The following is a 13,261-nucleotide window of genomic DNA, read 5'->3' as shown; positions in this document are numbered from 1 at the left end:
CTCCTCTCTTTCCACTTCCTTGTGAAATCTATCTTTTTAAAAATATTCATTAATGTGGTTTAGAGATGAAAGTCAAATGATATATATTTGTCAAATTATTCATCTTTATGCAGAATTCTAAATAGACATCTTTATTACAGCTTCTAGTGGTTTCCTTTAGGACACTCATTACCGTCTCTATTTTAAAATATATTTACTCGTTTGTTGCTTGTCTCCTCAAGCTGTATGCATCAGGGGCAGGAATCATGTCTGTATTATTCAACTGATCCCCCACTGCCATCACAGTGCCTTTTATGTAGTAGGCATTACACACTTGTTGAACAAGTGATCAGAACCACACTCATCAAATGCACACCATGTGCCTGTGTTACTCTCAGCTCTTTCCCTGTGTTATCTCAGTCAGCCCTCCTTCTCCTCCTTCAAGATAAGCGCTTTTTATTGTCATGCTCACTTTCCAGATGAAGACACTGAGAAACGGAAGTTACAAAGCTGCCCAAAGTCACACAACTGACAGAACTGTGAACTGAGCCCAGACAGCTGAATTTAGATCCCATAGTCTCATCACCTAGATATACAATTGCTTAAAGTAACGAATTTAAGCATCCCTTTAGAATGAAACTGTTGTTATCCTCATCTTCCAGGTAAGAGAACAGAGTTTCATGTAGCGTAAACAACTTACCCAAAATTGTTCAGCCAGAAGTGGTGCAGAAGGAATTCAAATTGTCACTGACTCAAACCCCAGGTTCTTAATCACTGGGTATAATACCACAGTGCAAGCAGCTGTTCAAAACAGCTGTGCATGAATATTTATGTACATGTTAAAGCTAAAGCCTATAGCCGAAAGCCACAGCACAAATGGCAGGCAGTCTTATCAATTTACTTAAGCACATATTTAAGCAGATACTATCTACTTAGCATTTATTATAAATACTATTTAATTAGCACCTTCTGATTTGAATAGAGATATCTGGACACAAAAGTATTTACATTGACTGACTCCATGATATAAATGTAAGGTGCGTAGGGTCTGCACACACACACACACATATATATATAGGCCTAGCCAGGAAATAATAAAGCTCAGCTTTGATGATAGAAATACAACTTTTTGACGTAAGTACATTTAGGCTCTGGAGTCAAACTGCCAGGCTTAAATCCTGATTCCCTTCTTACTAGCTGTCACTTAACTCCCTATTTATAGTTCAAACTCTTTGCAAAGTGGGGATATAACAGGCTCTACTTTGAAGTATGTTGGCAGGATTAAATGTTAGCATATGTGCCTATGGCTAGGTAAGAAGTGTTAAATAAATATTAACTATTATAATTAATAGTTATATACTTTCATGTTGTTTTCACTATTTGTCAGACATGGCATCTGAATTTTATATATCATTATAAATGTAGAAACAGATACTCTCCAATTTAGAAGTGTCTAAAGATTTTTGTTCCATGTACCAAAGACTCCTCTGATGTGCAGTCTATCAATTTATCAGTTTGCTCTTCTCTACTTTTCTATTTTCTTTCTGTGGCTGAGGTTCCATAACAGAGGCCACCTCCCAGAGGAAAATATTCTTCGAACATTTGTGATAAGAGTAACACTCTACCTTTGCATTAGAATAACAACTCTCTTATGTACCACCTATTTCAAAAAACAATTTCAAAGGACATAGCAATCCAAGTTCATGATTAAATCATACAAAGGCAGAACACGTTGCAGAAACATTGCTGATAGCTACAGACTATCTAATTAACAAGCAGGACTTGGCTAATAATATAATGAAAAATGCACCATTCTGTATTTCATTTCTTAGACTGTTGGTAGTGGGCTGCATTGCTGCCATCTGGTGGTCAGGTGAACATTTCAAAGGCAGAATATTGATGCACTTAAGATGGATAGTGAATATATTCTTGTCACACGTGCCTTAAAAATCTACCAAATATACACAATGTTACAGTATTTATTACTAAAAATTCCATTTCCAATTTAAAGAAAGAAAAACAAAAGATGTCCTTGGATATTGGTCACCATGACAATCCTTGAACTTATCATTAGTGTTACTTCGGTTATTTAATGGATCTGTGTTTCCATTTCCCCATCTAAAGAACAGGATGGGGAAGAAGAATGAGAAGGCCTGAGGATATTCTGATGTTCTGGTTCCAACACAAAATAATTTTGGTAGTGCATATATAAAAATGCTTTTGAGAAATATGCGAACCTCCCTAAAAGCCATGTTAGACTTTCATAGCAACAGTTTCTCAGGGTGAAAAAACCTCCTTTGTAACTCTCTGAAAAGCGAGGCTAGAAATTTCTGAATCCATCAAGTATAGGAGTGGCTGTCTAGGATGGATCAGGAAATGTATTTTTTTAAAATATAACTGGGGGAAAAAAAAGTGTAATCAAATCTTATCCTCTATATTATTTTGGTTGATTGTACTTTAAAATGAAACTTAAATACTAATTATACTGTTTATTAATTTATATTTCATTAGACTGAAATAATTCACCAAACTTATAAAGAGAATCTGGGCTCAAGGAGAAGTCAATAGCACAGATATAATAGTTTTGACTCTGCATATACACAAACATTGGTGTACCTGAAGCTCTGGAAATGCATGTTAGAAGAACAGAATTTCCCAGGAGTGCACACAGGAGTTTTTGGAAAGTGGTCCAACAATCAGTTTGGCCATTGCCTTTCTGACCGATGCCAACTGAGGTGAGCAGACCTGTGGCAAGCACCACATGGTTCTCGACTCACTGCCCTTCACTGGGATTACAAATTCTGTGTAAGCAGCAGAAAGACTCATACCTAATGTTTTTGTTAAAACTATGAACATACTGACCACAGAGCACTTTATAGAACAAGGGAAAGTACATAAAGTCAAAATAATGACAAGCTTTATAAGCTTTGGTTTATGGCAAACATATCTAAGTACATGTTGAGTATCCCTTATCTGAAATTCTTGGGACCAGAAGTATTTCAGACTTGGGGTTTTCTTCAGATTTTGGAATATTTGCATTATACTTACTGGTTGAGCATACTGAATCTGGACAGCCGACATCTGAGATGCTCCCCTGAGCATTCCTTTGGGCATCATGCCCATGCTCAAAACGTTTTGGATTTTGGAGCATTTTGGATTTTTGGACTAGGGAGGCTCAACCTGTATGTAAGGATGCTTTTGCAAATTGTACTTTACAAATATAAGACATTATGTTGTGGTAGTATATATCATCTGGCTAAGCCATAATCATAACAGCAAGTAAATCAGCAAATTGGTGTGGTATCCACTAGCTGACTTATCTTAATAAAGGCTGGATTTTATTATACATCATTTAGACATGTTAATAAATGATATATACATTTTATATTTTTGAGTTTGGCTTCTATTTCATAACCAAGACTCAAACCGGCAGAATTCTTATATATAAACAAACATCTCTTATCAAAAAAGAGGCCTTGAGTAAATTATTTGGTCTTCAGAGCTTCAAGTAGAAAAATAATGACAATTTAAAAAACGGATGTTTTATATATATTTCCCTAAGGATGTTAATTTTTAAATAATATTAGTTTATATATTGAGAGGGGATAACTGGATGATGCATTTTGTAGATGATATTCAAGATAGACAAATCTGATAATAAGGCACAATAGTAGTCCAATGAGAAAATACATAAAGGCCCAAGATCATGATTCATTATAAACGCAATAGTGAAATGAAGAACTGCCGAACTAGTAGAGTCTAGCCTTACAAAATAAAATGTTTCTTTACCTTCAGTTACATTATTTAGCTTTAAAAAAGCTAGGTTAAGAAAGAGGGAAATTTTAGAAATCTAAAAAGACGATAGAATCATTTTGCTTTAATAAATTTAAGAAAAAATAAGACTGTGGGTATTTAGTCATTATACACAAAGAAACTGTAAGAACTGGTGACACAAAACTATTTATTTTTTTAATCCATGAGCAATAAAGAGATGACTCACATCTATAGAGAATCAGACCTAAATCTCCACGTCATAAAATTGAATAAAAAATCTAGCTACTTCTCTTTCTTTTTGAATTCATGTGGGAGAATAAAGATGGAGAAATCTACTTCCTCCTCAGATCATGTTACTTTTCTTCTCATTATTCTTAAAGTGATATTTTCTCCTTCTCCTAGGAGCAGATGTTCAATGAGCTGCTCACGCATAATGCGCCTCATCTGATGCAAGACTTGGACACATATTTAGGGGGGAAAGAGTGGCTTATTGGTAACTCTGTGAGTATGTTTTGTATCTTAAAAAATTCAAGCGAATAAAAAGACAAACCAAAAAACTATGAAAACTTATTGAAAAAAAGTTACCTATAGGGAGGGAATAGAATTTACAGCAAGAACAAAGGTTAAACTCCTTTAAATAAACCTTTTTAAAAAATAGATTTGACTTTGGAATCGTATTTTATATAATTATATATTAGCAGCAAAAACTTAAAAAGCTATCCTAAAAATCAAAGTGAAGTAAATGAACCTGTGCAAAAGAGATGCATAGAGAACGCACAGAATACAAATGTACTCTATTAGAGAATAACTATTTCAAGAAGTATCATTTGTAAAACACACTAATTTGAATATACATCTAAGACAGATATCTCTTAGAACAACAAAAAATCATATACTATTTTCAGTAATCATATTGTTGGTGGTACTAGAAACTATTGGTATTTTTTTTCTGGTATTATTATACTTATATTGTGGGTACAAAAATAAATTGTGTTGATGTCACTGAGAACCAGGATCTTCAATGTGGGAGAAAGGAGATAGAGATGTAAGGTGAGTAAGGTCAAGTAAATATCCGATTCCTGAACTTGAACTACAGCTAACAATATAAACTCATATGTATTTTATATCAGGATAAATTAAGAAGCATTTTATATCTCAACTGGAAAAAGTTTCTCTTCATGAAAGTATGCCAGTTGATAAGAAAGAAAGACTGATATAAACTATCACCACTTTCCAACCCCAGAAAAATTAATTGGCGTAGGCATGGACCATCGATAATCACAAAAAAGTTAGACAACCAGATACTAGGCACACTACCACCTAGGAGTAGTCTTGACAAAAAATCCAATCTAAACCTGATTTACAAGTTGTGGCAAGTGGCGGTCCCTGCCTTCAGGGAGATTGCATTCTGGGAGATAAGACTGTTTTTTTGTAGCAGGCTGACACTCTGCTGTCTGCCCTGCTCAGCCCTTCTGGGTGATACAGAAGTAAACTTGCCACATCTTTTTCTCAACTTTCAACCTCTTCACATACCCCTTCATTTCTTCGGACTCCCCTCATAGCCTTTCCTAAAATGCTCTTCTCCCTGCCCTATTTAATGAATAATTTCTAAGAATTTATTTTTCATTTTCTATTAAAATTCCTTTGTAAATGATGTTCTGACCTCATCTCTGAGCACTCTCTCCCTTCTTCACAGTGCTCCAAACACACTGGTGCGTGTGTTCCTCAGACTTAACTCACACTCCTACCTAAGGGTCTTTACGCTCTTCCCCATATCTGGAACGCTTAATCCCCAGATTGATCACTGCAGGTCTCAATCCTTTTTTATATTTAAGCCTGGGCTTACGTGTCACCTCTTGAAAGTCTTCCCTGACCATGTCACAGTCCATCACGACTTCACTTTTTTTCATAACCCCCATCGTTTTGCATATTTGATTGTCCCTTCTAAAATATAAAAGCTACATCAGAGAAAGGGCTTGCATCCTACCTTGCTCTCCAGCACCTAAACCTGGGCATGGCACACAGTAGGTGCTTGATAAATATTTGAAAAAATTCTGGATTTATTCTGAATTCTGAATCTTCCAGCCAGTAGCTTCTCTTGGCTGACAGATGTTTAGTAAGTTCCTGAAACACTAGCAATCAGCTTTATTAAATTCTGTACAAAAAGATGAAAGAGTAGTCCACATTTAAACTTCACTCTTTGATAATCATATGGAGCCAAAGTAACAGCATACAGATTGGTTTCTAATCACAAAGGTAAAAACATACAACTGTACAATGGTAGGACCAGGCTGTCATCACTAATCCAGTGGCCAATCTTGGCATACCCTAATGGTTAGACACCCATATATTCTTTTTATGTGATACAATGTATTTTAGCCACAAATATTTCACTTGAAACTATATACCCTCTATGAAAAACCTGCGCCCCTTCCTTTATACTGTGTAGTACAAAGGAACAAGGTAAGATGAAATACAAAGGTCCTGAAGATAGAACTTTCTGTAGGACTAGAGTGAAATCTTCAATAATTTGGTGATGTGAAAAAAAGGGTACTGTTTTGAAGAGTTAATGGACATAACCAGATGAAATGCATAGACCTGGAATAGATCTTGCTTTGTCCTGTAAAGGGCATTTTTAGAACAGATGGAAAAATACGTATTGGTTATTGGATAAGGAAAATGCATTGTCACAGAGAGGTGGAGACTGGACAAGGTTAAGAGTATGTACCATTAAGATCTCATGTTAGTAAAACAACATCTATCAGCATGGAAAAATATCTTAAACACGAAAATGTTTAATAGTAGTAACCTGAGTGTTGGAGTATGGTATTATCAGTAATTTTCTGAACTTCTATCATACACACATTCTACTTTTGTAATAACAAGATTGTTTTGAATCTTTTAGATTAACAAACTAATTTTAATTTTGGAATGTCGATACAGCTATACTTTCTATGTTCAAATGAAAAGTTTGTTTCCTTTAAATTAGGTGACTTGGGCAGATTTCTACTGGGAGATTTGCAGTACCACGCTTTTGGTCTTTAAACCTGACCTGTTGGACACCCATCCAAGGCTGGTGACTTTACGGAAGAAAGTCCAAGCCATTCCTGCCATCGCTAACTGGATAAAACGAAGACCCCAAACCAAACTCTAGCTGATCCATGTTGCCTTCAAGTTTGTTGTTCTCGGGGCATCTCTCTCACCAGATAAGGCAGGTACATCAGCCTGCCAGATAATCCATATGCTCCCTTCCCAACTCCACCAAGATTTCCACTTTAGCCATATTCTGATTTTTAAAAAGGAAAACACAAACACAAATCTTTCTGCAGTATCTTTTTCTTTCAGAATAGCTTCGCATCATTTACAATGGCGGAAAAATAGCATGTAATACAGGCAGACCTTGCTTTGCACAGGTTCTAACATGCACGAATTGCAGTCATATGGTTTAGCAACACCATTCTTCCCCTTCCCCAAAATGGTTTGGACTTCAGCTACCACAATTACCTGTAATTGCATAAAACACAAACTTTGCTCACAGCTCTCCAGTCCACATATCCCTGTGTAAATAACCTACGTACATCATGACCAATAACCAGTCACTTCTTTCGAAGACTGCCAGAGGTCACTGCACATCTCTTATTCCTGCATAGACAGCAAAGTGTGTAGTTGTATTGCTACTGCCTGCTTGTGGCCCCGTGATAAATCCCTTTGACATTTTACAAAAATGAAGAATCAAAAGAGGGAACTCTCAACAAAGATGAAAGTGCAGCAAAGGAACAAAAACTGATAATCCTGGAATGCAATTCAACTGAACATAAAGGGAGCTATAGAGGAAAGAGCTGACTGTGGGAATCTGACACGGCTCAAGAGGCTCTAGATATGCAGCCAGAGAAACTTGTAAAGATGAATTTACTGACATGAATAAAGTTGTTGTGATGAGAAAAATGTAGATATCCCAGAGATCAAGAGAATGAGAAGACAAGCCAGACAAGCCACAGACGTGAAGAAAATACTTGTAAAACACGTATCTGATAAAAAACTGTTATCCAAAATTATACAAAGAACTCATAAAACTCAACAATAAGACAAACAAACTGATCAAAAATGGGCAAAAGACCTCAACAGACACCTCAACAAAGATACAGGTAAAAATAAGCATATGAAGTGCCCAACAAAATGTCATTAGGGAGCTGCAAATTAAAACAAGATACCACTATACGACTGTCAAAATGGCAAAAATCCAAAACAGCAGGTAACACCAAACGCTGATGAGGATGGGGAGCAAGGGTAACTCTCATCTGTCGCTGATGAGAATACAAATGGGTACGGCTACCTTGGAAGACAGTGACAGTTTCTTACAAAACTAAACATACGCTTACCAGACAATCCAGCAATTGTGCTCCTTGATATTTATCTCAAGGACCTGAAAACATGTCCACATAAAAACCTATCCACATATATTTACAGAAGCTTTATTCACAATTAAGAAGTCAAAAAAGAGATGAGGATGTGGGGGAGAAAGAAAGAAGAGGAAAAGAAAAGCCCAGATAGGTATGGTCTTATTTAAGGTGCTTCCTTCCTCTCAATGTTTTATGAAATTGAAAAAAAAGTTATTTAATACTTTAGGCCAGGCGCAGTGGCTCATGCCTGTAATCCCAGTACTTTGGGAGGCTGAGACGGGCAGATCACTTGAGGTCAGGAGTTTGAGACCAACTTGGTCAACATGGTGAAACCCTGTCTCTACTAAAAATACAAAAATAAGCTAGGTGTGGTGGTGGGCGCCTGTAATCCCAGCTACTCAGGAGGCTGAGACAGGAGAATCACTTGAACTGGAAGGCAGATGTTGCAGTGAGCTGAGATCGCACCACTGCACTCCAGCCTGAAAACAACTACAACAAAAATATAAATTATTAAGGATTACACATAAAAACAAAGTGTATTTTCTAAGTTCCTTGATTCTTTGGATCAAATTTTCTTGTTATTAGTGGCTGCAAGTAAATGATAATAGGTTGTATGTGAATCTCATTCAAAGCCCTCCAACATGTAATCCAGGCAATCTAAAGAAAAAACGTTACCTTTAACAAAAGAAATGCAAATAATGTTCTAGATAATGAAAGTAGTTAACTTTTCTTCACTCTTCTGCACAGCTAAATTTCCCCATCAAGTTTTAATGAAGACAGAACTAAGTGATAATCCAATGCTTATACAAAATTGTGAAAATTCAAAATAAGAGAATCAGTCCTACATATTGATACAAATCACAATTCAAATATAAAGTATAACCACAGCAAGTTTCATAAGGAAATATTTGGCATTATCATAACCTTTAGGTAATCTTTTTGCACTGAAGGACAACACATTCCATTATCCCACTGTGTATCCAAGTGAAATGTCTCCTTGCTTCTATACAAAGAGAGGGTGGCTAAGCGAGAGTGAAGTCAAGCAGAAAGTGAACTGCATATTGAATTTATTATTTCAAAAATACATTTTTGAGGAGTTAAAAGAATTCCTTAAATTTATGGACTGTGAAGTATCACACATAAGGTCACACAAATGGAAACCAAATCTCCTCATACCCCCGTCTACCCCCATCTCTCCACTACATGATAATACCAACTGTTAGGAATAGCAGTAATGTTTCAAAATGAGTATCTACTGGCATAAAGTTAAAAGTCTATGGGGGTCCCAAACAGTTATAAAAACGCATAAGGCATGTCTCATGTAGCCTGCATTAAAAAAATGCTTCAGTTGGTCACGATATTACTCCAACTCTTGCTTCATTTGCTCTGCAGTGATAATGGGTTACAGTATTTACTGACATCAGTCCAATGAAGGAACCAATGAGAATACATCCTAAGTAGTACGTTCCAATTTACTGACAAACAGGCAATATTAAGCATATAAGATAATCTCACTTGTGCCCAAGATTATATATTTTTACGGGTAAGAGGAGGGTTAGAAACTGTTAAAAAGGGTGTGAAAATACAACTTATGATCACAAATATTTTTATTAAGCCCAAGACATAATAGCGCATTACAGGAAGAACCCAACTACATTTCATTAGAGATAAAAGTATGGATAGAACAACAACAATAACAACAAAAAAAGAAACAGTCTATCATTGAAAATACATTAATACAGAAAACTTATGAGAAATCCATTATGAGATTTTAAAAGGTAAAATTCCTAACAATTTGAATAACTGATTTGGGTACGGTGATGTACAAGGAGGTAGTATTAACACATGAAGACTCCTTTTAGCCCTGTAATGGTAAAATATATTCAGTCTGTTCAATATACCATCAAGACTGGGGTTATGCCATGAGTTCTCAGAGTCTTTAATATCTAAATAATCACTGTTTAAGAGTTTTATTTGCCTTCTAAATCCAGAGGGTCATATTACCTTAGCATCTTAGCAAGTTAGGATGCTTTGAAAGGTATGATTTCCAAAAATTAACAAATCTTTGATTTATAAATAAGTTTATTTATAATGATATTTACATAACAAAAACAAAACACATGGAACTCACAAGTTATACAAAGAAACTGAAGTATAATAAAAACAGCAATATAGACTGACAGGCAGAAATTTAAAGAAAGATTTAATAAAGAGTTAAATATCAAATAGACAACTTTACTTCTAAATTTCACTTTGTCACTCACACTGAATTGGAATTGAACAATGGCTCTCTCTTCAGGCGGTCCTGTACTGGAAATTCTGGAAACTGGTAAAATATATTTTGATAAGCGTTTCAAGTTAATGATCTATTTCCATGCAGTACCTAATGCTGCCTTTAGATGAAGTCACATTCAGTCTGCTTTGAAGTGAAATAGCTTTAAGTAATCTGTTCTGCCAGGCTAGAAAAATGTCACCAACATTTTGCTGATGCATGGAGATGTGGCAGTAATAAACTACTATTTAGAGAGGAAGAGAATTGGAGCAGAAGTGACTGGGCAACAGTTTCAAGAGAAGCAAAAGCCGGGAGAGGGAAATCAATAAAAACATGCACAAGATTAGGCAGAGTAATATGCACTATTAGTGCAGTTGGAAAATGAACAGAAGGAATTAATCCATGGAGCAAGGTAAGGGCTTCTTTAGTTACTATTCACTGGAAAACAACTTAGTGCCTAGCCAAACAAATTTGTTTCAGCAGAAGTACTTGAGAGGACCTGGGGGATGTTAGTATATGGAATGCCACCTTTAAATTCAGGTTGAGTTCTTGCTGACATTGGTGAACATCTGCTTCAAATAGCAATAAAATGAAAGCTATATAATCTATACAGCTGCATTCTTTAACATAATAAAAAAGAACTTCAAATGAGACAAGCAAAAACAAGACATAAGCATTGTCAAATAAGGCACATGTAAAAATCTACACACATTATCCAGTGAAAGACAATATATATATATTTGGAGGTAGAAATAATTACAAAAATACTGACATTTCTAAAGCATTAGCATATTTGTTACAAACAATCACCAACTAATCCCCATTCAGAAAACTGCTTTGTAAAATGATTATTCAACATCTTCAGGACTACATTATTTGTGGCTTCTTTTTTGAAATTTCATGTGTGAGTATTTGGAGAATTCAGTTAGTGGCAAAAAGTTGTCCATACTATGAGAAATGTAATATGGAAATTATAAAAAGTTATAAATGTTCATAAACCCCATGGTCATCATAATGTAAATGTCCTTGAGTGCACCAAGTTGATATTTCCTCATCAATTGAGAGTTCACAGTTCTTATTTCACAGGCCCATTGATGTTTTTAGTAATGTGGCTATATCTGCTGGCATACTCCCTTCATCGCCTGTAGGTCAGAAAGTAGTATTAAAAGCTTTATAGAAGTATTTTATTTTATAAAACATTGTCTCAATTTTTTTTTCTTTGGTGAATTCTTACTCATCTTTCAAGGGCTAGTTTGCTTCAGTGTCACCCCTGTTAGAAACCTTTCCTGATCTCTACTTAGATTAGGGCTATTTCCTCTCTGTTCCTGTTCATACTGCCAACATAGCAATCTAAGGTTATGTTTCCAATTTTATAAAGCTATATAAAGATACACAGTAATACACTGGATCATATATCATTCTTGGTACTTCTCACATTTGCTAAATAAAAAACATTTATGTAAGAAACGGAGTAGGGAAAACAAAGACAACAAAGCCAAACCTAAACCAACCAAAACTTATTTAATCTATATTCTTATTTTTCATCTAAAGATAGAACCACTGACTCAGACCCACACTGTATACATATAAACAGCATTCTGAGCACACCATACCAGCTGATGATTAAATTAGCCACTTTAAATTACCTTATTTATCCAATGTTTGCCCTATATTTTAATTAAATGAGGCCCCATATTTATAAGTACTTACAGGAATTATTTGAGATTTTCTAAATCCCTTTGTGTCACAGTGGCAGATAATCTAGCCATCCCTGATTAATTCAATTCAGCACTCAGAATATTTTGAGATGAGTTGATTTATTAATTTACCAGTTAGTGCAACAGAACAGCTGGCAATTCACAAATATCTGCTGATCTGTGATAGATCTGTAACTATGAATAATTTTATAAATTAGATTGGCTGAAATGCAGCAAAACTAACCACTTCTCTCTTCCTCCCCTCTCTCACAAATATACACCTCAGTTATAATTTAAAATCATGAGTACTTTTATCTACTCTTCTTTTCTCTGTTACACACACACACACACACACACACACACACACAGAGGAATATAAAATAGTCCATCAACTCTTAGGGAGTTCACGGACACCCTTGCTTCCAAGTTCATCCATAGACTTGAAAATAGCCCATAAAATCCAAACTGACACTTCATAAATTACTAAATAAACTGATACCATGTTAGGAAGAACGCAGGGAGAAAAGGAAAGAAGGAAAAGAATAAGGAGATTCTTTTAAACTTAAAGATACTAAAGATAGAATACAATAAAATGCTGTGTGTGAACTTTGGACCCTGGTGTTTTAAGGAAAGCTATAAAAGACATTAAGGGGACAAATGAGAGAAATCTAGATAAGAACAATATATGATAACATCTGAAAATTACTATTTATTTTATTAGATACTATAATGGTATTGTACCAACTTAGAGGAATATGGTGTGATACCGAAAATAACTTGCCATGCTTGTAACTGACTTTATTAAGGATCAATGGGAAAAAAGCAGAAAAAACAAACACTGTAAATGTCACAGCTGTTAAATCACTGTATTTTTCATTCATACTATACTTTCAACAATTAAAAAAATTATATATATATATATATATATATGTAGAGAGAGAGAGAGAGAGAGAGAGAGAGAGAGAGAGAGAGAGAGAGAGACTTGCTATGTTGCCCAGGCTGGTTTTGAACTCCTGGGCTCAAACGATCTTCCTGCCTGTCTCCCCAAGTGCTGGCATTATAAGCATGAACCACATACCCAGCTACTGCTTTCATTTTTGTATGACTATTTCTGTAATACAAAAATTCAAAAAGTATGT

At 35.3% G+C, this 13,261-nt stretch overlaps 2 protein-coding genes across 4 annotated transcripts in view; one reads left to right on the top strand and one right to left on the bottom strand.

Annotated features, from left to right (window-relative positions):
• Positions 1 to 7,084, top strand: part of HPGDS (hematopoietic prostaglandin D synthase) — a 37,436-nt gene extending 30,352 nt beyond the window's left edge. The window contains exons 5-6 of the mRNA XM_010385595.2: positions 4,156 to 4,254; positions 6,743 to 7,084. Of these exons, the coding sequence (XP_010383897.1) occupies positions 4,156 to 4,254; positions 6,743 to 6,907 (264 nt within the window). The 3' untranslated portion in view covers positions 6,908 to 7,084. The remainder of the gene's footprint in view (positions 1 to 4,155; positions 4,255 to 6,742) is intronic.
• A 2,658-nt stretch (positions 7,085 to 9,742) lies between these two features.
• The window catches only part of SMARCAD1 (SWI/SNF-related, matrix-associated actin-dependent regulator of chromatin, subfamily a, containing DEAD/H box 1), an 85,218-nt gene continuing 81,699 nt past the window's right edge, over positions 9,743 to 13,261 (bottom strand). For 2 of the 3 annotated variants that reach the window (XM_010385598.2, XM_030918922.1), the window contains exon 24: positions 9,743 to 11,567. In XM_010385598.2, coding sequence (XP_010383900.1) covers positions 11,506 to 11,567 — 62 coding nt within the window. In that variant the 3' untranslated portion in view covers positions 9,743 to 11,505. The remainder of the gene's footprint in view (positions 11,568 to 13,261) is intronic. The other variant, XM_030918924.1, reaches the window with a different exon arrangement.

The sequence above is a fragment of the Rhinopithecus roxellana genome, chromosome 2, assembly GCF_007565055.1.
Source record: "Rhinopithecus roxellana isolate Shanxi Qingling chromosome 2, ASM756505v1, whole genome shotgun sequence".
Lineage (NCBI taxonomy): Eukaryota > Metazoa > Chordata > Mammalia > Primates > Cercopithecidae > Rhinopithecus > Rhinopithecus roxellana.
The sequence above is the reverse complement of the archived record's forward strand: the minus strand, read 5'-3'. Positions and strand labels throughout refer to the sequence as shown.